Source organism: Onychomys torridus, chromosome 7, assembly GCF_903995425.1.
Source record: "Onychomys torridus chromosome 7, mOncTor1.1, whole genome shotgun sequence".
NCBI lineage: Eukaryota > Metazoa > Chordata > Mammalia > Rodentia > Cricetidae > Onychomys > Onychomys torridus.
The window spans coordinates 114,141,353-114,165,617 of record NC_050449.1 but is presented as its reverse complement, the minus strand read 5'-3'; the positions used below and the strand labels follow the sequence as shown (position 1 = coordinate 114,165,617).

At 48.1% G+C, this 24,265-nt stretch overlaps 1 protein-coding gene and 1 pseudogene across 5 annotated transcripts; both read left to right on the top strand.

The window, feature by feature from the left end:
- The first annotated feature begins 1,117 nt into the window (after window positions 1-1,117).
- On the top strand, window positions 1,118-24,226 carry Sec22c (SEC22 homolog C, vesicle trafficking protein). 5 transcript variants are annotated; one of them, XM_036192604.1, is made up of 8 exons: window positions 1,397-1,485; window positions 1,738-1,920; window positions 8,784-8,991; window positions 11,099-11,262; window positions 14,202-14,381; window positions 16,413-16,531; window positions 19,099-19,164; window positions 23,469-24,226. In XM_036192604.1, the coding sequence occupies exons 3-8, from the start codon at window positions 8,810-8,812 to the stop codon at window positions 23,736-23,738; spliced, it is 981 nt and encodes a 326-aa protein (XP_036048497.1). In that variant the 5' UTR covers window positions 1,397-1,485; window positions 1,738-1,920; window positions 8,784-8,809; the 3' UTR covers window positions 23,739-24,226. The 5 variants fall into 5 exon arrangements, with proteins under 5 accessions (XP_036048498.1, XP_036048497.1, XP_036048495.1 ...); XM_036192602.1 differs by having other exon boundaries at window positions 1,738-1,986; XM_036192606.1 differs by having other exon boundaries at window positions 1,738-1,986; window positions 20,025-23,536.
- Window positions 17,850-18,362, top strand: LOC118586905 (annotated as a pseudogene).
- Window positions 24,227-24,265: the final 39 nt, after the last annotated feature.

Here is a 24,265-nt window from a genome sequence, read left to right as displayed (position 1 = left end):
ATGCCTTTTAGAAGTCTTCACTTGGCTTAGCCCTCTCCAAGGCCCTGCAACCTGTCTATCCAGCTGCTGTGCTTGCACCTGTATTAGGCTTCCCCATAATGACAGAATTGCTAAGGCTGTTTCTGTCTATATGAGGATTTGTTAGGAGGATGGGCTCACGTGGTGATGGAGGCTTGAGAAGCAGGGGAGACACTTCTGGGGCTCACTGACTTGCACTTGGCCTCAGAATCAGGAAAGCTGACTCTGGCAATGTGGCTCAGTGGGCAGAGCTTTTATCTAGCAGGCAGGAAGCCCCGGGTTTGAGTTCCAGCGCCACACAGACTGGTCGTGGAGGCACACATCTGTAATCCCAGCACACAGGAAATGGAGACAACAGGATTAAGTTCAGAGTCACAGTCAGATCAGTTCAAGGTTAGTTTTACATACTTAAGACCCCTTCTCAAAAAATAAAAATGAAGTGTCAGTAAAGCTGACGGTGAAACTTAGAGAGAAGCTGAGGTCCTGAGAACCAGGAAGTGGGGAGTCACTGATTCACGTTCTAAGACCAAAAGGCAGGAGAGCTTGGAGTTCTGATGCCAAGGACAGAAGATAGGGCTGATCCGGGGTTTTGTAGTTCAAGCATTCTACAGAGCTACATCCTCAGCCACACAGTACTGCGCACAAGCAAAAGTCTCTGAAGCACACCAGCTCTACTTTGCCCTACCTGCTGCTACATGGGGAAGCTTTCCCTGAGCCCCAAGTCCAAGCCAAATGCTCCTGTAAATTCTCTTTAGAACCCATACTTCTTTGAAGCATAACTCTTGTTTAGACCCTGCTTTCCTGCCTGGTGCTCGACCCTACCCTCTACTCTAGACATGGTCTCTGGAGTAAGGAGATCCTTGATGTGTTCACACCCACTGGCACACACTGCGGTGCTCAGCATGTGTCAAAACAGCAGGGGCCTAACTTTGCTACCCTATCCCCCCCACCCTCCAGCATCACCGCGAGGGTGTGGCGCTTGGGGATTGGACTTTGGCACCTCCTCCAGGCTGGCAGGAGGGACGTGCTCTTCGGATCCTCTATCTCGGGCCTCTAGCCCAGCTGGGTAGCCTGCAAGAACCCACGCCCAGGGAGTGTCACTCTAGTTACGCAGGGCCTGGACGTCTCTGGAGAACAGTCCTGTCCGCTCCAGGCCAGCCATCGACCGGACATCGGACCCTCTTCACACCGCTCGAGGTGAGAGTCCCGCGTGGGCGGCTGTAGGGGGGAGCAAACGGGTGCCAGCCCTTTAAGATTCAAGCAATTCCGAAGTCTGAACAACAGGACGGCGGAGACGCCCCACGATTGGTCTGTTTGGGTGTGAGCGTCGCTTAGCAGCAGCGAATGAGAATTCAAGGTGTGCGCAAGCGCACTGCATACTACCTCCTGCAACCCGGCCGCCGGTGACCTGCACCCGGCTGCCGGGTGGGCTGCGGTGGCCGAGGCGGAGGTCGGCCGCGGGGCGAGGTGAGGCTGGCGGGCCAAGAGTGAGTGGAGAGGCGGGGTCGGGGTTCAGGCCACCTGGGACTCCCCGAGGCCGGGCCCCCTGCACCGCGCCTACCTGCTGGGATGCGCAGCCCGCTGAACCTGCGGCCCGGGGCGGGGCCGGGGCGTGTCTCGGGAGGGGCGAGGGGGCGATTCCCTTTTCGTTAGCTGAGCTCTAGTCCTGGCTCTTGCTTCTTTTGATAGCAAACTTTCCTTACCCTGCTGATCTTGCAGGACTTGGTTTCTTCAAGGCCTGGTCACCCCTACACCGACTTCCCTGGACTTGGATATCCCAGGACAAAGGACCTACAGAGCAGGGCGGGCGTCTAGTTTGCACAGAGTAAAAGCCACAGAAGGAAGGGAGCTGCCACTGAAAGGAGTTGCTGCAGTTTGTGGTTTTGTGAGACAGGGTCCCAGGTAACCCGCGTTTGGCCTTGAGCTTGGGATCCTCCTGCCTCCAGCTCCCAAGCTCTGGGATCACAGGTGTGTGACTTCCATGCCCAACTTAGTTGGGTGATTGGTGATAAGGTCGGAAAAACAAAAGCAACACACAGAACAGCACCAATGGGTAGGGCAAATGTCTGCAAAAGTCTACAGAAAGCTTCTCCAGGTGAAGAGCACTTTAGGGAAATGAAAGCGGGGACAGTTTTAGCGGTTTGACACTGATAAGCAGGATTCAGTTGCACAGTAGCTTCCTCAGGAAGACGGTTGTACTGCTTAATGTAGACACTACTTAATGTTTTACAGACAATAGAAAGGACATCTTGAGGTCCCATAAAGAATTTCAGATCAAGCCAAGGGTGGCATACACCTTTAATTCCAGCACGTGGGAGGCAGAGAGAGGCGATCTCTGTGTGTTTGAGGCTAGCCTGGTCTACAGAGCGAGTTGCAGGACAGTCAGGACTACACAGTGAAACCCTGTCTCTAAAAGCCGAAACAAAAAAACACAAAGCAAAACAACAATAGAAAGGATTCCAGATCAACCATGCCCAAAATGTGCGTGGCCGGGCAAGACAGCTGACTTTAGAGCATAATGCAGTAAGGACAGGTAGTTTTGTTTTGTTTTAGAGTCAGGGTCTCACTATGTAGTCCTGGCTAGTCTTGAGATCTGCTTGCCTCTTCCTCTCAGGTGCTGGGATTAAAGGTGTGCGCTGCCGAGCTACTGAGCTATATCTCCTGCAGCTCACCCACCTACTTTGTTCTTTTTTAGACAAAGTGTCATGTAGCCTAAACTGGCCTTGAACATGCCACTTAGCTGGGGATGACTTTGAACTCCTGACCTTCCTGCCCAAGCTCCCCAAGTACTGGTGTGATCATAAACCATCATACCCAGCTTCTTAAGGGGCAGATGTAACAGGTGTCACCTGGGGCCTCCTTCACTACCAACAAGTCTCTGAATTTTTTTTTTTTTTTCTTTCAAGCAGAGTCTCACTATATCCTCAGCTGCCTTGGAATTTCAGGTTTGAGCCCCACACCTGGCTTCTGGTTAGCTGTTTGCAGTACTGCTCTGGAGAAGGAAGTCTTTAGAGAAACAGTAGCTGCAATCCCAAAGGTTTGGTTTGGAGGTCTGCATGCCATGGAAAGAATACAGGAGTCTGGGATAGAAGCCCAGTCCTACCTCCCAGTCCACAGGAGAAGCAGTTTCTTCTCCTGTGTAGTGGACCAGAGGAAGCTCTGAGCACTTGCTAGCATTATCCATATGAAGGTCCCAGGCCCTCTGCATCCTCTGGAGGTTGGGCTCAGTCCGTTGTATGCAGTAGCTTACTGTTTGTGAATAGTATGTGCATATTCTCTTGTATGCTTCAGATAATCTATTCATTAATTATAACGTCTTGTGCTGTATATGTGGTTGCTACATGGCACTGTTTAGGACATGATAAACCTATACATGCTCAGTACAGATGCAGTTATTTTCTTTCTTTCTTTCTTTCTTTCTTTCTTTTTCTTTAATATTTTCCATCTGAGGTGGGATGAGTCTTCGGGTGCACTACCCACGAATACAGAGGGTGGGTTGGATTGCTTCTCCGCCTTTGGGCTGAGATCAAGTGTAGAAGGACAGTTGTGATATTACCCATGTCCTATCCAGTTCAGCTTCCTTCAGTTTTCAGTTCCCTTAAAGATGGCGTAGTTGATCTCTGTGTCCCTCTCTACGCCATCCCTGAGCAACTTGGAGCCTAGAGGATCTCGAGTTAGGTAATCACATCTCAGATCATGTGGCTGAGAGTGAATCCATCATGGGTTCCCTGCTCCCTTAGCATGCTTTCCTCAGGAGTACTCTGCCTGTGCTGGGTGCTTATACTTGACTAAGTGTTTGGGTGCTAAATTTGGCTCATTTTGCTAGTTGACATTTGTATTTTTGCCCCTCCCCCATGCCTGCATGTAGGGGGATTTGAGGGAAGCTATATCGTAAAATGATAATCAGAGTGCCTTCTGGTATAGGCACAAAGTCTATGGATAGAGCAGGGATAATCTGATGTTTGACAGTTGCCAACACGGTAAAGGGAATTTAGAGAGTGAGGGAAGTGGATTAAGATATGCCATATAAACCTGTGGTTGTGGCTCAGATCTTTAATCCCAGCACTTAGGAGGCAGAGGCCACACTGGTCTTCCAGGACAGCCAGGGCTACACAGAGAAACCCTGTCTTGAGAGGGGGAAAAAATGTGTTATATAAAACGTGAGCAGGGACCTTTTGATTATCACCCATGCTTCTGCTCACACAGAATGCCATCTGTAGAAACCTTCCTTGTTCTCTCTCCAAGAGAATAATTGTGTAAGAATGCTCAAAATATGGTTCTGAAGTATGGCAGACGCACTGCAGACCCACATTTCTTGTTTCTGTGAACAGAAATAGATAACTCAGTTTCTCGTCCATCTTCTCTGCAGTTTTTAAAAAAATATTTATGTTGCTTGATTCATTGGTTTTTTGAAATAGGGTTGCTCTGTGTAGCTCTGGCTGTCCTGGAATTCACTTTGTAGGCTAGGCTGGCCTCGAACTCAGAGATTCACCTGCCTCTACCTCCTTAGTGCTGGGATTACAGGTGTGCCCCACCACCCTGGCTTATTGCTCCTGTGGTGTGTTGAGCTGTGGGCCATGTTCAGTTCTAGTTTTTGGTTAGTGAAAACAAAGATGTAAGGAGCAGCAGTTCTGTGTGGTCATCCTTAGCCTGTTCTGGGATGAGTTCCAGGAGTGGCATTGTTGTGCCCATATTTTATTCTGAATGTGGGTAATTTGTCTTTTCTTTTTCTAATTTAGTTACATTGGTTTCTACTCTATTGTGCCCTACCCTCTGCCTGGACTTTTTAAAATATATTTTTGTTTTTATTATTTTATTTTATTTTTTGAGGAAGTGTCTCACTATATACCAGTGGCTATCTTGAAACTTGCTATGTGGACCAGGATGGCCTTGAACTTGTGGAGATACCCTTGCCCCCAGTGATGAGATTAAAGGTGTGAGCCACCATGCCCACCATGTTTTTTAGTTTATAATATTTCTGTGTTTATCTTTATATAGCTTTTTTCCCATTAGTTGAGCTATGAGCAGGCTTTTACCCATGAGTTGTGTGTGTGTCTGTGTCTGTGTGTCTGTGTGTTTAGAGAGAGAGAAATTGTCAGTCTCCTGATAAAAGAATTTTATTATTTCAAGTTAAATGTAGAAACTTTCCTGTGGCTCTTCACCCTCCCACATTTATGGGTGTCTCTTTTAAAGAAAAATTTTTTTATTAGCATTGGTGTTTGCCTGCATGTATGTCTGTGTGAGGGTGTCAGGTCCCCTGAGACTGGAGTTATAAACAGTTAAGAGTTGCCATGTGGTTGCTGGGAATTGAACCTGGGTCCTCTGGAAGAGCAGCCAGTGCTCTTAACCACTGAGCATCTCTCCAGCCCCAGTTATGATTGTCTTGTATGTTTCCTTTGCGTTCAGGAGAACCACACCAGACAAAGCCATCAGGCCGGCTTTACAAAGCTCAGTGGGAGAGTGGTCTTTTATGTTTCCCATAGTTTTATTCTTTTATTTCTTTCTGCTCCAAAGTTCCTGCTTTTACAGTTTCCATCTTGCTAAGTGAACTTTCTTTAGCAGTTTATGATAGTGGCACATTCTTTAGGAATTCCTTTAAGCATGCTCTGATTTTTCCCTTCATTCGTTTCATTTTAGATTTAGTTTAGTGTGTGTGTGTGTGTGTGTGTGTGTGTGTGTGTGTGTGTGTAGGTATGTGCACATGAGGACTACCTGAAGAAACCAGAAGAGGGCTTATATCATCTGGAACTATAGCTATAGATGGTTGTAAGCCACCATGTCGTTGCTGGGAATTGAACATGGATCCTCTGTAAGAGCAGCCAGTGCTCTAAACACAAGTCATCTCTCCAGCCTCCAGATTAGTCTTTGATGCAAGGCTTTCCTAGCAAGGCTGCGCCACTCCTGATTCTGAGTAAAGGAAGCAGGTTTTGTTGTAGTGATGGGATGTGTTACCTGTGCCCACTCCTCATTGGCTGCTGGTTCCTCCAGCTAGGTCTGAGATCTGAGACACAGAAAGGTCCTATGACCCTCCCATTTGCTCTCTTGCCTCCTTTTAGAACTTCTTTATGATTGTTCTATAGCTGAGGTCCAGGGTTTTATTTGCACATAATAGGACCTGGGAAAGCCCTACTCTGCACTTGCAGGAACAGAGCAGCTGCATCTCCTCTTGATCTCCCATTTTTCTCTTCTGAGTTTTGGAGGCAGGGTCTCACTTTGTATCTCAAGCTGGCTTTGAACTCAGGATCCTCCTCCTTCAGCCACTAGAGAGCAGGGACAACAGGCCTCCAGGCATACCCTCTTATTCAGTATAGATTGCCTTATGATAGCTCATGGTCCCAAGTTCACAAACATAAATCCCCACAAAGGTCAGCCCTCCCTTTATTACAGACTCTTTTTCCATCTTTTGAAGCATGTAGTTCTTCGTTTGCCATGCTGGAGGTTAACCCCAGGGACCTTGTGCCTATGAGATGAATGTGCTACCACTGAGCTACATCTTCCCACCTTCCTTATTAAAGGAAAGTAGTGTTAAAAGCACATTTGTTAAATTCTTCCTCAGCTGGGTGTTAAGTCCCTCAGCTCCTCAGGCAGCTGCTATCTCAGTCACGCAGACAAAGATGAGATATTCACAATGCCACCTTTATTCAAGATATTTTGAAGGATTCTAAGGTTTCCGTTTTTGGCAGCTCTCACATACCTGGACAGAGCTGAAGTCAGAACTTTTGTTTACCTTATAGAGGAAAAGCAGGTTTGGTCAGTAAAGTCTTATGGGTGAATTTGAGGTCTTTTGGGTCCTTCTGAGAGTGGCCACACTGGTTCTCAGGATTATTGTCTGGTGGAAATGGCACCTATTTCCTCCCTGCAGCCTTAGCAGGGAACTAACATATGGTAGTTTTTGCTTTTTGTTTTTTTGTATTTTTCTCATTTTTCAAGACAGGGTTTCCCTGTGTAGCCATGGTGTGGCTGCCCTGGAACTCGCTCTGTAGACCAATGTGACCTCAAACTCACAGAGATGCGCCTGCTTCTGCCTCCTGAGTGCTCGGATTAAGGGTGTGTGTCACCACTGTCTGGCTGGTAGATGTTTTACACTGGGGTGCCTAGGGCTTGTCTTAACTCTTCTGGCATAGTTTTTATTTGCTTTTTCATTTTATTTTATTTTTTTCTTCATGCTAGGTAAGGCCATACTGACCATATGAGGCCCTTGTTTGGAATTAGTGTTTTGAACCCCAGGCCTGTTCTGTTCTCAAACTGATCCTGTGTTCTTCCTCTGTATCAGTTAGGACACTGTAAAAATGTTTTTAAAAATCAGTATTGCAAACACAAAAGTGTAGCAGGAAGTAGTACTGTTTGACCTCCATGCTCGGTGCCCTTCCTCACCCTGGTTAGTCTCAGCATTAGCCATGCAAATATAAAGCCTACAGTGCCCTCTGGTGGTTGGCCGGGCTCTGCAGGTGCTGCAGGATATTTGAGGCATGGCTTTTGTTCTTAACAACTATAGGGGAAGTGCAAAACCAGGGAGAGGAGAAAAGTGAGTATGTTTAACAGAGGGCGGAAGTCAGTCCAGCCTGGAAGGTTTGGGGATATAATGGGGTTGAGATCTCCCTTCGTGTGTGTGTGTGTGTGTGTGTGTGTGTGTGTGTGTGTGTGTGTGTGAGAGAGAGAGAGAGAGAGAGAGAGAGAGAGAGAGAGAGAGAGAGAGAGAGAGAGAGAGAGAGAGAGAGAGAGAGAGAGAGACCCTGCCCCTGAGAAGGGCACAGGTGAATAGAAGCCAGGAGTGGTGTTGGAGCTCCCTGGGGAAGTACCACTGGTGTACCCACTAATGCCCACAGACAGGGTGCAAAGAGGGACGTGCATAGAAAGACCAGCTGAAGCTGTTTGGCCACTTGGCCAATCCTGGATGCAGGGATGAATCATGCAGACGTGCAGGCTGTGTCCTGTACAGATGTCCAGGACAGTCCACAAGTAGACCACCCCCTGCTGGCCTGGGTGACTGTGCTAGTACAGGTTTCTGTCCATCCTGAGATGTTCCTTTTCCTCATTTGCCAAAGACACCACAAGGCCCAGATCTGTTTCCTTTTGTTTCTTAATGTGTTCTCATAGTGTGACCAAATATCTAACATCTTGCCATGATGCAATTCACTGCCTGGTTCCTTTCAGCCATCTGTAGGGACTCATCTGTTTGAAGACCAGCTCGGTATCATACAGCAGAAATTCGAGGCTGTGCTCTCTCAGCTCCCAGCTGCCTCTGCTTCTCCCTGTCCCCACCACTGCAGTGCCCAGACCCCTGCTCCCCTCCACCACTGCAGTGCCCAGACCCCCTTCTCCCCTCCACCACTGCAGTGCCCAGACCCCCCTCTCCCCTCCACCACTGCAGTGCCCAGACCCCCCTCTCCACTGCAGTGCCCAGACCCCCCTCCCCTCCCCTCCGTTTTCTTGTGTGGCAATTGGACTACTTAGTACTTCCTTCCTGGGTGGTGTGCAACACACACACACACACACACACACACACACACACACCCTCCCACTTGTGTCAGGCACTTCCTGTCCCTTTAGGGCCTTGAACTCTGCAACCTGCTGTTGCTGCTGTTGCTCCTGAGTCCTGTTGGCCCCACCTCCTCCACCCCTTTGTGCTTCGACAGAGAGGAGGAGGAGGGAGGAAAGCAAGGCGGAGAGAATGGCAGCGACAGGGAAATGGCTCGTGGTCCTAGCAGTGGGGTCTCTGGCGTCATCACCCAGCCTCCCTGACAGGGCGACCTTGCTTTCCCCAGGTTCCTCATGACTCCTCCTGTGGACCATGCCCATGATCTGTTTTGCCAGCGTAGTACGGGTGAGGGATGGACTGCCCCTCTCGGCCTCCACTGACTTTTACCACGCCCAGGAGTTTCTGGAATGCAGGAGGCAGCTCAAGGCCTTAGCCCCGAGGCTGGCTCAGTATCCAGGCCGAGGTTCTGCAGAAAGCCGTGACTTCCATATCTAGTAAGTAACACACTCACTTTTCCAGACACCAGCCAAGTAGGGGTGATTTTACCACATGCTAGGGTAACACTGCTGAAGGCAGCATGGGTTAAAGGTATGGTCTCGGTAGTCAAGTGGTATATGCTTAAAACAGAATCAGGGAAGGAGTGGGTGTCCATCCTCAGGGCCCCCATGCAGCCCTCGAATGTGGGGAGACCTGGTTCCCCTGCAGTGGGCACCCCTTTAGTCACTTTTTACTTGGATACACCAGAAGGAGGGTGGTGGGTACCAATGCTGCTGCTGCTAGAGGCTGTGAATACTTTGGCTTTCTTGTGCTTCCAGTGGCTTATGAGGCACGGCAGGATCAGGCAGGTGAGGCCAGGTCATGTGCTTTACTGAGGAGGATTGAGGTCAAGGGACTTAAGGAAGCTTCAGCTGGTAATGGTGGAGCCACGATCCAAAGGCAGCCCGGTGGGCCCCAGGCCCGCCACTCATGTGCTCCGCCCTTCTTGTGTTGAGGGGCAAGGCAGGCTTTTAAATAGCAAAGTGGTTTGTTACAGACTTTACACCTGCGATTTCACTAGTTAGGTCTTTGCTTACCAAGTCCCTGCTCTTCCCCTTTCATTATACATACGACCGGCCAGAGAAATTGGTGTCACTTTAGGGCCGGTTGGTCTCAGAATCCTAAAAGCAGAAAGCAAGTGCCAGCCTGGCCTGAGGGAAGGCAGAAGTACCAGGCAGGAAGGGCGGTGGATGGAGACCTGGATGCCACCTCGTGGAGCGGACTCCCTCGGTTTGCCCTGGCTGCTGCTGCTGCTGCTGCTGCTGCTGCTGCTCCTCTTGCTCCTCCTCCTCCTGGTCCTCCTCCTCCTCCTCTTCCTCCTCCTCATCATCATCCTCACACCACCGTCTACTCAGCCTGAGAAGCTATTTGTGCGTTAAACAGGACTCCCTCTTCTAAAAACAAAGTCTACAACATCATAATCAAATCTGGGCTAGCTTGGTAACTTTTAAAAAAGAGGATTATAAATGTTCCACTTTTGCTTTTTCTCATTTTGCTTGTCTTTATGGTGTAAGATCCCAACACCTGTGCACATAAGGTCAAGGCTCTCCCTGTGAGTCACCTCCAACTCACATTCTTTATTCTTTATCTTTTGTCACAGAGGAAGCCTAGTCACTTTTTTTTTTTAAGTTTTTCAGAACAGGGTTTTTCTGTGTAGACCTGGCTGTCCTAGAACTCACTCTGTAGACCAGGCTGGCCTCGAACTCAGAGATCCACCTGCCTCTGCCTTCTGAATGCTGGGATTAAATACGTGTGCCGCTGCGCCGCCGCCGCCGCCGCCGCCGCCGCCGCTACCATCACCACCCGGCAGTCATTTCTTTCTTTTTTTTTTTTTTGCTTTTTCAAGACAGGGTTTCTCTGTAGCTTTGGAGCTTGTCTTGGACTAGCTCTGTAGACCAGGCTGGCCTCGAACTCACAGAGATCTACTTGCCTCTGCCTCCCAAGTGCTGGGATTAAAGGCGTGCGCCGCTGCCGCTGCCACCACCACCACCACCACTACCCAGCATCATTTCTTTTTTAAGATTGACTTATCATGTGGTGTGTATGTAGGTGTGCACACACGTGTACACATAAATGTGGTTATTCAGATACCATAGCATGTTAAGTCAAGCCTCCCTTGTTGTTCTAGGCTAGCTGGCTTGCAAGCTGCTAAGCAGTGCTGTCTCCAGCTCCCATTTTGCCCTGGGAGTGCCTGGATTACAGACACACACCTCCACATCCAGCTTTTAAATTCTGGGGCTTTAACTTGGTCGTGAGTCTCGGCAGCAAGCACCATTATTTGCTGAGCCATCTTGTCAGCCTTAGTCTTTTTTAATTTTAGATTTATTTATTTACATTTATGTATCTGAGTGCTTTGCCTGCATGTATATTTCTGCCTATAATCCTAGCACTCAGGAGGCTGAGTCAGTAGGCTCATCAGTTAAAGGCCAGCCTGGGCTACATAATTTGAAGCCGGCCTGAGCTACATAGAGAGATCTGTCTTTAAAGCAGAGCAGAGACAACAGCACAGATGAGGTGGGGATTTATTCTGTTTCCTGGCAGCTCAGACATCACCTTCTCTTTCAGTTTTTCGTCATCGGGGGACGTGGCCTGCATGGCTATCTGCTCACACCAGTGCCCAGCAGCCATGGCCTTCTGCTTCCTGGAGACTCTGTGGTGGGACTTCACGGCTTCCTATGGTACCACGTGCATTGGCCTGGCCTCCCGGCCCTACGCTTTTCTCGAGTTTGGTTTGTGGCTGTCTTCTTGCTTTTCTTTTCTCATATGATGTTACATGTGTGGAAACAAAGTTTAGGTTTGTCTTTAACCTAAAGGAAAACCGAGGGAGGTTCAGCCACATGCCCTTGATTTCATAGCAGTTAAGGTGAAGCTTCCGGGTGCTTTCTGTGTCTTCAGAGTAAGTAGGGAGGTGAAGGAAGGGAGCTGGAGTCAGCAAACCATAGCCTGTGTAGTTCAGAGCTATGTTACAGAAATCAGGGCTGTTATCTATGGGTAATAGATACCCATAGATATCTGTCTGGATGCCATGCCCAAGACAGGATGTGTCCAGCAGCCTGAAGTGTTACTGACTTACCTTGGAGAAAGCTCTGCTGACACCAGTCCTGGGGCAGAGCCGCTCAGCAAGTTCCTCCATGGTGAGTAAGTCTAGAAGGTGGGGAAGTATTTCCAACTTCTGTGGTGATTTCACATTCCTATAATATTTTTTTCTGCATTTTTTAAAAAACATCCTGCTGTGGCGGTTTGGAAATGAGAAATTTTGGTCCTTCCTTCAGCAGGTTGAAAAGGCTTGCTCTGGCAGAAGACATTTTTGTTCCAGGCTCAGCCAGAAGGGCCTGTGTAGTTCCCAAGTCTACAGAACACAGCCTGGTGGTCACGGTGCACCTTTAGTTTTTGCCAAACATGATTCATCTGGAGCTCTAGGGCAGCTGTTCTCAACGTGTGTGTTGAGACTCTTTTGGGGACTTCTAAGAGCCTTTCCACAGAGGTCACTTAAGACCATCAGGAAACACAGATATTAGCCGGGCGTGGTAGTGCGTGCCTTTAATCCCAGCACTCGGCAGGCAGAGCCAGGCAGATCTCTGTGAGTTTGAGGCTAGTGTGGTCTGCAGAGCGAGATCTAGGACAGGCACCAAAATTACACAGAGAAACCCTGTCTCGAAAAAACAAAACAAACAAACAAACAAACAAAAAGAAAACACAGGTATTTACATTACATTCCATAACAGTAGCAAAATTACAGTTATGAAGTAGTAGCAAAATAATTTTGTGACTGGGGGTCACCACAACATGAGGAACTGAATTAAAGTTGTGTAGCATTAGGAAGGTTGAGAATCACTGGTCTAGGGAGTCAGAGAGATGGGTGTTGGATATTCAGTCTCTGGGATAGACTTGAGCAGGGTTCTGAAAGTGTTTGGTACAGGCAGTCAGGAGTGAGGCCAGCACTTAGGCCATCTGGCTATGAATGTCAGAATCCTCACCTTCCCTGGGTGACCTTCTGCCTGGCCATTAGGTATGGTCAGATTTTTCTTTTGTGACCACCAGCTCACAAATAACAACACAGAGACTTATTATTAATTATGAAAACTTAGCCTTAGCTTAGGCTTTTTTTCTAATTAGCTCTTATAACTTAATTAGCCTGTTTCTATTAATCTACGTTCTGTCACGTAGCTTGGTTACCTTTCTCCATCCTGTATGTCTGACTTGTTCTGAAACCCATTCGATTCTCCTGCTTGCCTAGATTTATCCCTCTGACTTCTCTCTCTGCCAGAAATCCTACCTATCCTCTTCTGCTGAGCTGTTGGACACTCAGCTCTTTATGACACCAGTCACAGCAATATCTTCACACAGTGTACAAATATCCCACAACATTTGGGAATGGATGGGAGCAGCACCCCCTGGGTGTCACTCTGGGGTAGGGATACCCTGGTGTGCAGACCTTACTGTGGCAGACTGAGGTGTTCTGGGAGGTTGTGTGAAGTTGCTGCCTGTGGACCCTCTGCTTGCTGTCAGGAGTGTGGCGGCTGTCTCTAAGCAGACCACATCTGTGGCTCCCTTGGCATCAGTTAATTGGAGAGGAGTGGGGTTGCATTCTTTGCCCCGAATCTCTGTATCTGCCTTCCTTGCATAGCAGTGAGCTGGATCTGCCAGAAGACCTTCCCTAGCACCACTGTGACTCCTTAGTGTTCGGGAGTAGAAGTCAGAACAGTGGTATTAGAATTGTGTGTGATTGGGCCTCCAAATGCATGCATGGTTCTACTTCAAAAACTTGTTAGGCCAGGCATGGTGATACATACCTGGAATCCTGGCAGTTGGGCCCATTAGGCGTTCAAGGCCGTCCTTGGCTGTACAGCAAGTTTGAGGTCAGCCTGGACTATATGAGCCCTTGGCTTAAAGAAACAAATAAAACCATGTCATACTTTGTTGAAATGTGTTAATAGTAACACAAGTAAAATAATCAAAGCCAACATCCTCTCCCAGTTTGCTGTCTGCTGCTGTGATGAACACTGTGACCAAAAGTACCTTGAGAAGAAAAGGGTTATTTGGCTTACAGGATGTGTGTGTGTGTGTGTGTGTGTGTGTGTATCTTTCACTAAGGGAAGTCAAGGAGGGAACCTGGAGTGGGAGCTGAAGCAGAGGCCACAGAGGAGCCCTGCTCACAGGCTTGCCCCTCATGGCTTGTACAGTCTGCTTTCTCGTACCTCTCAGGCCTGTCTCCCCAGGGGTGGTTCTGCCCTCTCACATCATAGGTCACCCCATGGAGGTGACTTCCCATCTGGAAAGGCTCCTCTTCCCAGATGACTCTAGCTTATGGCAAGCTGGCCAACACCACCTGCACACCTCCAAACATGGCATCCCAGCTTGTACATCAGATCGGGGTCACATTTATTTGTGATTTTTTTTTTCAAAAAGCTTTGGACATGAGACTGTTAGGGATAGTCCTTCCCCTTCCAGGCCCAGTGCCTCCTGCCAGGTCTGGGGTCCCTGAGGTCGTCTTCCTGCAGCCACACTTAATTATTTGAAAAAGTGGATCAGTCACCTGACCTTCGGTAACTGACTCAGTCTGGAATCGGGCTGACTTACTAGTTCCTTAGCAACAGGCGCTTCGCCTCACTCATGCTGTCCTGGAGCGCCCGTTCTGACGGTGCTCAGCCTGGGTTTCTTTCTGCAGACAGTGTCATTCAGAAAACCAAGTGGCATTTTAACCACATGAGTCCCTCCCAGATGAAGAGTGGCTTAGAAGAGATTCAGGAGGAGCTTGAGTTCCAGCCTCCAGCAGTTCTGTCCTTGGAGGGCACAGACGTGACAAATGGCATGCTGAACGGCCACACCCCGGTGTACTCTGAGCCTGGTAAGTGAAGGTAAAAGGATACATGTCAAATAGAACTTTTTGTCCCCACTGGAAAAATGGGCTGGTTTGGTTGTGGCATATCAGATATGTTGGGGAGAATATAGATGGACTCCATTTCTGCATGGTTGTTACAAATACAAAACAAAAACCTTACTGTTGTGATAGTGGCTTGCTTCAAGGAAGCAGTCTGATGACATTCTGGAGTTTCCAGACTGACTTGGCAGATTGTTCATCAAGGTGACGTTCACAAGTTTACACGTTATGAGACTTAGTGTGTTGGAAGCCCTTGTTGGACTGTGTGGATTCTCCTTGGCTTACCACATTACCGAGACACTGGAAGCCTGCACTGGGAAGCCTCAGACCTCTTGTTGGAGAAGGGAAATAGGGAAAGTAATTCTGCCCTGGGGGCCAGTGGGATGGTGCTGTGTGGAAAGACTTACCTCTAAGCCTAAGCACCTGGGTTTGCTCCCTGGGGACCACATGGTAGAAGGACAGTCCCTACAGTTGTCCTCTGACCTCTGCACTCATGGGATCCCCTGGAAGATCTGTCTACATTGTAACAATCTAATTTTAAAGACTTCTGTACTAGGGGCTGGAGAGATGGCTCAGTGGTTAAGAGCATTGACTGCTCTTCCAGAGGTCCTGAGTTCAATTCCCAGCAACCACATGGTGGCTCACAACCATCTGTAATGAGATCTGGTGCCCTCTTCTGGCCTGCAGTCATACATGCTGTATACGTAATAAATAAATCTTAAAAAAAAAAAAAAAAGACTTCTGTACTAAACTCGAGGCTTGAAGTTTAAGTAGCATATTAATTATGTTTGGTTTTGGCTTAATGTGTTTAAACCAGTAAGTTCCCAGGTTGGCTTACCTGCCAGTCAGCAAGCTGCTCTTGTTTATGTTGGGAGGATTTGAAGAAGGCTGGGTAACTGAGCCCAAGCTTCTCCCTTGCCATGCATGAGCACAGGGACCCCTTTGTAATGTATGTTTTGTTTTTTTAAACACTTAGAGAAGAGGAGCAGATCCCAAAAGCGCCAAGTTAACCATCTGTCTAGGACATTTTACTGCCTCACCTAATTGTCCCAAGGCTAGAGTCCTCACAGGTAGCATGTTCTGTTCTAACAGGAACTGGAATTGCTCCATGGGAACTAACACACTAACATTAGCATTGGCTGGGCTGTGGCTTACAGAGGACGTGTGCGTGTGCGTGTGCGTGTGCGTGTGCGTGTGCGTGTGCGTGTGCGTGTGTGTGTGTGTGTGTGTGTGTGTGTGTGTGTGTGTTGTGTGCAGGGAAATGTCAGGACCAGAAGGGATACTGAGGAAGGAGCACAGCAGGAGAACAGGCTGGGCAACGTCTGTGAACCAGACTTCGTTTTTAATGTGTGACCTTCAGGAGAGAGCAAGTCTGTGTTAGACAGTCAAATTGTTCAAATTGACTACCTCCTCTTCCTCTGCATTTTAGAATCTAAGGACTTCTCTTCTGTGAATTTCTCTGGGTGCCCACGTGACACTGAACATTGTCCTTGTTGGGAAAAGAGTGGAGCAGTTTACAAACTGAAGACTGAGGCGGGTGGCGGGGTGCTCTAGATAGAGTCTTGACAGTCCCTGCCCCCAGCATCTCAGCCTGACCCGTTGCATGCAGTATCGGTGACTCTGTGTGGGACACCCATGTCCCACAGGATGATTAGCAGTGTCACTGGCACTTGCCTGTCCTGGTGACAGTTACAGGTGTCTCTGGACACCTCCCTCTGGGAGCATGTCACCCCTGGTTAAAATAAAGAAAGCAACTAAGTGCTTACAAATTTGTGTTTGACAGGAAAAGGGCTTTTTTCCTGGAAGAGGTTCACCTCCGTTTCCGAGATCCATTCTGGCATTTATTCCTGGCTTGCCCCGCTGACTTCCATTGCTTTTTAGCTGTGTGTTTGTGGTTCTGCGTGTAGCATCGTGAGTCTGTTAGCAGAGGGCTAGTTGGTGTCCTGTTCCCTTCTGTCACAGAGACAATTCTCACAAGACATTCTTCTCATTGTGAAGCTCCGAATCTCCGGATGGAGCCGGTGACAGCGCTGGGTGTCCTCTCTCTCGTCCTCAACATCATGTGTGCTGCCCTGAACCTCATCCGTGGAGTTCACCTCGCAGAACACTCTCTACAGGTGACCCTACAGGTTCTTTTTTCTTTTTTTTGGTGGTCTTGGAGATTGGATCCAGGACCTTATGATTGCTTCAGCATACACCTTTTACCCTGGAGCTGTATCCCTGACCCTTCTTTACAGTCCAGAGGGAAAGACGGGCACAGAAGCTGCTATGGGAGACGGTTCATTTACAGATTGTTATGGGGTTAGGATTTTTGTTTGTTTGTTGTTTTTGTTTGTTTGTTTGTTTTTGATTTTTTTCGAGACAGGGTTTCTCTGTGTAGCTTTGGAGTCTGTCCTGGAACTCGCTCTGTAGACCAGGCTGGCCTCAAACTCACAGAGATCCCCTTGCCTCTGCCTCTCAAGTGCTGGGATTAAAGGTGTGCGCCACCACCACTGCCCAGCACAGTTAGATTTTTATGAATGTTAAAATTCAAATAAAACGTTTTAGAATTTTAATTCATAAACTGGATATGGTGATGCACCCCCATAATCCCACCACTGGAGAGGTAGAGGCAGGAAGATCAGAAATTCACATCCCATCTTCAGCTACATAAGAATTCTGGGCCAGCTTAGCGTAGAGTATAAAATAAAAGAATCTGAAACAAAAAATTGCTCTTTGTAGTAAGTTGAACAAATCTGGAAGGATCCCTTTGTGGCTGTCCATGGTAGTTCTGGGATGTTGCTAAGAAGTAGGTAGCTTGCTGTAAGGACTTTGGGCTGCCTCTGAGCCCTTAGGAACCAAGGATCCCCTATCAACAGGATGCAGGTTGGGTTTTCACACTGCCAGGCTCTGGGTAAAGATGTTCCCTGGGATGAAGTAAGCATTCCTTTTGTTGGCCACTGGTGGGGAAGCAACTTTCTGTTTTGATGCGTCTTCAAATATTTCTTAAAAAATATTTTTAGAAATATATTTCAAACACTTGACAAAGGAATAGAACTATTATTAGTGTAAGCAGGTAGTTGTTATTTTTAAAGATAGAACCATAGTGTTTTTTTTGTTTTTTTTTTTTTGTCTCATGTTTTCTTTGGGTATTTTTTAATCTTACTGGCCTTTTGATTATATAATATGGTTTCTGATCTTGTGTTTTTATGGATTTTGGGGTTTGTGTGTGTGTTTACTGCGCTTTTTAATTTTCTTTATTTTCTTTTTCTTTTATTATTATTATTTTTGCCTTTTTTTTTTAAGAGAGAAAGAAAGCATGGAGTTGGTTGGGTGGGGAGGTGGGGAGGATCTGGGAGTGGGTAGGGGAGAGGAAACTGTAACCAGAATATACCATGTGAATTTTCAATTACAAAAGAAAAGGGCTGTGACCAAGGGCTAAAACTGGGAGACTGAAAAGTGCAGACCACCAAGGCACTGCTCGTTCCTCCAGTTCTGATCCGCTCCTGTGCCAGGGGTCTACTCAGGCCTGTGTCTGCCTCCCTCTCGAGTAGACCAGAGGCCCCATCTAAACAGCCTCCCGCAGCAGCTCCCCTCTCCAGGTGGCCAGAGGGAACTCCACCAGTGTTGTTTCCTGGGACATTACACAGCCACCAAGTTCATTGGTGCTGGGGCTGCCACAGTTGGTGTGGCTGGATCAGGGGCTGGCATTGGAACAGTGTTTGGTAGCTTGATTATTGGCTATGCCAGGAACCCATCTCTCAAGCAACAGCTCTTCTCCTATGCTATTCTGGGTTTTGCCCTGTCTGAGGCCATGGGGCTCTTCTGTTTGATGGTTGCCTTCCTCATCCTCTTTGCCATGTGAGGCTCCATGGGGTCACCCAGCCGTCCCTGCTGCTTCGACTCCATGCCAGTCCTGGTGCTGGAGTGTGCTGAGCTTTACCATTAAACAATGTTTCTCTCTAAAAAAAAAAAGAAAGAAAAGATAGCCAGGCACTGGTGGCCCACACCTTTGATCCCAGCACTCGGGAGGGAGGCAGAGCCAGGCAGATCTCTGTGAGTTCGAGGCCAGCCTGGTCTACAGAGTGAGATCCAGGACAGGAACCAAAACAACACAGAGAAACCTTGTTTCAGAAAAAAATAAATAAAAGAAAAAGATAAAGCCATAGGGCTCGCAGGCAGCAGTGTTACTTGCTGACTAGAGAGTAAGGTTGGTGTTGGGTGTTGCGCCAGGAGGCTGATGTGGACCAAGCCGCTGGAAGAGTGGCATCAGGCCTCTTTTAGAGCAGAAGCTGTGAAACCCCGTAGGCCGGTTACCACATCTCATTCTTGACCACTGTGTGGTGTGGCCAGGCATCTGTCAGCTGTCTGTAGTGGGATTGGTGCCTGGCTGGCAAGGTGTTTAAGATAGACCCTGCCTTGAGGTTCTCATGACCTCATGCAGGGACAGTACCAGGAGGCAACCATGCTCGGGTTCTAGAAGCTTAGCATTAACAGCTGAGAAAGGTTCTGAAGAGTGAAGGGATGGGAGCTCACTGCATGTGGAGGATGAAGCACGGAGGCCTGGGACAGCAGTGTGCACAGTCTGTCTAACTGTTAAGATCTGGCTAGGCATCAGTCACACCAGTGAAATGGGAATAACAACCATACCACAGTGGTTCCTTTCAGTCAAACCTTTCTTCTTTGTGCCCCGGATCTGTTTCAGGTTGCCCAGGAAGAAGTTGGAAACATCCTGGCCTTCTTTATTCCTTCTGTGGCCTGCATGGTCCAGGTGGGTGCAGTCCCTGACTGGGTGCTTTTGGAGACTGCAAGCAGGTGCCTGAGGGACCAGTGTGGCCGTGACTCTGGAGAAATCACAGTAGGGATGCATGGCTCTCCCTCATAGCTTGCTCAGCTGTCGTGGTCTCTGAGGAGGACTTCACAAGGAGGCCACTCAGTCCTGGGAGGGCCTTCCTGCTTGCTCTGCCCCTAAACTGCATCTCTCTCTTCTCTGCATCCCCAGTCTGGACATTTGCCTGTGTCTCCAACATTCTCCCTCCTGAGACATCTGTTTTGTTCTCTTTGAATCTCTTCCTGTTCATCCAGTGATTAGCAGCCACCGGGCCCTGTAGCTAGAGTTTTGTCTCCAGGTCCCGCCAAGCCCGGCGGTCGGACAGCCCAATTATAAAATAATCACTCAGATGCTTATATTATTTAAACTGTTTGGCCTTATTGGTCAGGCTTCTTGCTAGCTGTTCTTGTATCTTAAATTAACCCATTTCTATTAATCTATACTTTGCCACATGGCTTGAGGCTTACCGGTACCTTACATCTTCCTTGTCATGGCGGCAGCTAGCAGTGTCTCTCTGACTCAGCCTTCTACTTCCCAGAATTCTCTTCTCTCCTTGTCCTGCTTGTACTTCCTGCCTGGCTACTGGCCAGTCAGTGTTTTATTTATTAACCAATCAGAGCAACACATTTGACATACAGAACATCCCACAGCAGGGCCCAGCTTTGCTGTAGCGAATTCAGTTAATAAGTAAACACATACAGGTATCAGTTAATAGGCAAATGCATGTAACTGTTTGTGGCTGCATCTGACTTGAGGCTGTCTGCTGCTCTCTGATTGAATGTGATGTGGTCTCATTTCAGTGTTATCTGTACCTGTTCTATAGTCCAGCAAGGACTCTGAAGGTGGTGCTGATGCTGGCCTTCATCTGCCTGGGCAATGTGTACCTGCATGGGCTGAGGAACACCTGGCAGATCCTCTTCCACATTGGAGTGGCTTTTCTGTCTTCATATCAGATCCTGACCAGACAGCTGCAGGAGAGGCAGTCTGACTATGGAGTGTGAGGACAGTATCATGCAGTGATGCCTTTGATTTTTTTCTCCCCTGGAAGGCCAGTCTGTTTCCACTCTTGCTTCTCAACTTCACCTCAGATCTCCATCCTTGAAGCTCACAGATTCTGACAGGTGCAGCGGAGGACCCAGGGCTGCTGGTTGCAGTCTTGGTCTGCATGGAACATTTGTTCAGAACTGCCAGTTGAGCACAGGACGGGCAGCCGAAGCTGGAGCTTGCTCAGAGAGCGTCTCTGATGGTCAGAGTGGCAATGTTTTGGTCTCCCGCATTGAATGATACTGCAAACAGCTAGATTCCATAATGGTAGTTTTAGTCATTGGCAGGTGTCTGCTGAAGTTGGTTTGCAGTTTCGGTGTGACTCTGGCTGTCCTCAGAGTGTCAGTTCAGGGTGAATATGCTTCATACATATAAGCTAGGTAAATTTTGTTTACATTTTTGATAACTTGGGTTCAATATACTTTTGGAATATTTAAATATATTTTGGATATAAATTGAAGCTCATTTAGAACAAAGGCAAACTTAGACTAAGGAAATGCTAAGGAAATCCAAGTTTATTTAATTTACAGAGAACTTTTATGGTGGTGGGACTGTTATGGTGGGATACAGATGTGGTTTATATCTATTTTCGGTGTCTAGCTGAGGATCTCTAAATTAATAACCAATATTACTGGGTCATAAGCACATGGGCGTGAGCAGATGTGAGAGCCTCAGGGTCCTTTCCATAGTGCAGAGAGGAGTGGGAGATGCGGGGGCTCAGAGGCCCTTGACAGGATTAGGGAGAGGCTTCTGTCTCCAGGCGTTGTGTGGCAGCTGAGTGCCAGTCATGGTGGCATTGCTGGAGACGTGGTCTTGCGAACCTCCTGGAGAGGCCTCCCTGGAGCATCTCAGTTAGACCAAGGCCTCACTGTTCTATGAGCAGGAATTAAGTAGGTATTAGCACAGTAAAGCTTTGTGTGACTGACGTGCATGTTGCAAAGCTGCTAAGGTGTGCTTCTGAGTAAGAGCCCCCTGTATCTCCAATTAAGGGTCTGGTGACACTCAAGAAGCCATGTTGGGGTTCACCCCTCTGACTTGTTCTTGGAATAGTGCACCCACAGCTGTGTGGGATGACCTATATGGCTCCATTAGTGGTAAATCCTGTATTGATAGTTTTTAAAGGAGAAAGCCCTCCCCAAAGTTACTGAGGAGTGGGGAAACAGGAGTGTAGGGTTAGAGCTCTTTTGTTTGGCTGTCCCCAGTACTGCGTGTTGGTGAGCCACCAGGTGTTATTTTAGGAGAGAGCGTCTGTGACTCAGAACTGGGCTGGGAAAGTATTGCCATTGTGATTTTGTTTCCTTAGAGAATCTTCTATTTTTAGTCAAATCTATAATGTCTGGGTTTGAATTCATATTGGGAACATCCTTGGGCGTGAATTTCAACCTTGTGTCTTTGTTGATTTCACACCTATGTGATTTTGTATATACTGTGCAGGCAAATGCTCACTCTTCTGAGAGAATTTTGAAGTGGCCAGAGGGAGGAGAAAATCCTTTTAATTCAAAGCACACACTCAAAAAAATTTTTAAGTAAGTTAAAAAAGATCAGCCTAAAAATGTATTGTTTTCCTCGTAAGCCTGTGTGGTATCATGTTGCCTGTGTCTGGAGACCACACACACTCGAGGGTCTGAGCCTGTGGTTGTCAGCTCACAAGTGGTAACAAAGCAGTCCCCGAGGGTAAGCCCTTGCTAGAGACACTTTGTAAATGCTAATGAGGGGTTATCCACACTTGGTTGGCACAGCTTGTGAGTTATCATCTAGACAGGGTTCCATACTGTCATAAATGGAAGGAAAAGGTGTCCTCGAGGGAAAGAGAAAACAGAGAACCTTAAACAGGAATCTAGCCAAGAAGCCTCACTTCCCAGGAGGGAGGGACTGGTGACAGGAAAGGAGTTCCAGGGAAACCCCAGGCTTTGGGCTAACTTGTTCAGACCTAAGTGGTGGTAACCCCCATGGCATTTTTGATGCCAGGAAACTGGTTCCACAGCAGGAGTGCTCCTCTGTCCACCGTGCACTGGCTGCTACTCTGGCATCTTTAGATGAGGGGTTAGGTGGTAGTGCCCAGCTGGCTCACATGCAACGGTGTTGAGACAGCCCCAGGAGCTTCCCTGTCCAGATGCTCATAGACTTTGGTGCTGTATCATCTGCTGGTGTCTGGATGGGAGTGGCCCGGCAGCAAGCTTATGATTTGGGTTACTTTTCCCTCAGTGATCCTTATCTTGACGGGGACTGTACCTGACTTTCCTTTTTCTAGGTGGAGACAGCTGGACCATCTAGGGTTGAGTTTCTTCTCAGTCCCAGATGCCTCACTGACTCATGGCTGTGGTTCTTGCTGTCCATGAACTCTGTTGACATGCATTGTGGGCCTTTTCCTTGACCCCCGTTTCTTTCCTAGCCACCATGAATTCCCTCTCTCTTGTCTGCTTCCACTCTGCCTCCTACATTCCTGTCTCCAGATAGAGGTACAGGCTGGAGTCTGTGGAGAGACAGGAATCATGAGGGAAAGGAGCCGGCTTTGCAGTCTCAACCTCTGCCCCACTGAAGCTCAGCACTCAGGAGAAACAGCTCTTTGGCTGCCATCCCTGATGGGGGCTAGGGCAATAGCCAGCAGACCCATGAATGTGGCTGTTTGGATCATAGGAAACAGGGTACGAGGGCCAAACTTCGGTTCACATCTATACTGTGCTGATCCTTGAAGGAGCTGCCTGCTCACTGTAATACCAACACAGCCCCTTCTATCCCTTCTACATGTTTGACAATGAATGATACACAAGAGGGGAGGCTGGGGCATGGTCAGGAACGCACACATGAGAGAGGCTGGGCATGTCCAGGATGCTCAGGTCTGGGGCCATTCTGCCTGTGTGCTGTGAGAGCCAAGAATGGTGGAAGAAGGAAGAGAAACCAGGTGTGCCCTGGAGAGACGGAGTAAGGGAAGGGTCTCACAGGTCAGCTGACCCAGTGGCCTGGAGACTTCCACTCAGTCCTGGTCACATTGGAAGCCCCTGCCTGCCGTCCTCAGCGTCTTCACCTGCAAGAGGACAGGAACACCAGTTTGCAATCCCTATATGCTCCTGTGAGAATTGCAAGTGGCCACAGGGTGGATTGTCATAGAGAAGGGTTGTGAGATCACTGGGTGTGTGCAGCAGACAGCAGACCTCACCTGTGTTCAAGCATTCACAAGGTGGCACTTTCTACTACTGCAGATTAAGGCTCCAGGCCTTCATTCCAGAAAGGAAGTGGCTCCGATCTTCCTGGACCTGCCTCTGGGTTTTTGTGCATGGATCATCATCATCACTAGACCCGCTTTAGGATCCAGGAATCTAGTCTGGACTGGATCAGGCTTCAGTGTCTGTCTCCAGTCTCAACCAGGAGAGCCCCTTTCCGCCCACTCACCCACCCACCCAGAAGCAGCACTGTCATCCTTGTGTCGCAGGGGACAGCTGTGGAAGAGGCTTACTCTTCACATCTGGTAATAGTGGGCCCCAGGAATGCCTGCCCATGGGAAGTGGTGGGCAGGGCTGTGGCCCACAATTGCCTTAAGTTCAACCCGTTCTTCCTTTCCTTGACCATGTCTGCTGCACTGTGTGTGACCTTTAATCCTCAACATTGATATGATCCTTAACTGCTTCTGAAACGTTATCTAATGGATACTTTGTATGACTCGGCACCTAGGTTTGATTTGGCTTAGTGGGTTTTTCTAAGAACATAAAAAAATGGAGGCTAATTTAGGCAAAACCATTTATTCCACATGCTCATCCCCAGGCTTTGGTGCCCATATTATAAGCTACTTTTCAATTGATAACAAAGATCTATTTTGAGTACATGATGGGCACATTTTAACTTTCACATACTGGTAAACTGAAACTTGTGACAATGTACTGATGTTGTACAGCTGTTTATATACTGTGTATATTAAAATGACATGAGGCGGCTTCAGAATTGTGTGGAGAATAAATCTAAAGTGATCTAAAGTGTTTACCAATGCACGTGTATGTGTGTG

Excerpts from the sequence above, each read along its gene's own strand:
- Sec22c (XM_036192605.1), top strand. The coding sequence starts at position 8,810 with ATGCCCATGATCTGTTTTGCCAGCGTAGTACGGGTGAGGGATGGACTG. Across the intron at positions 14,382-16,412 it reads CCCGGTGTACTCTGAGCCTG|CTCCGAATCTCCGGATGGAG; the intron begins GTAAGTGAAGGT and ends CTCATTGTGAAG. Across the intron at positions 16,532-19,098 it reads TCGCAGAACACTCTCTACAG|GTTGCCCAGGAAGAAGTTGG; the intron begins GTGACCCTACAG and ends GATCTGTTTCAG.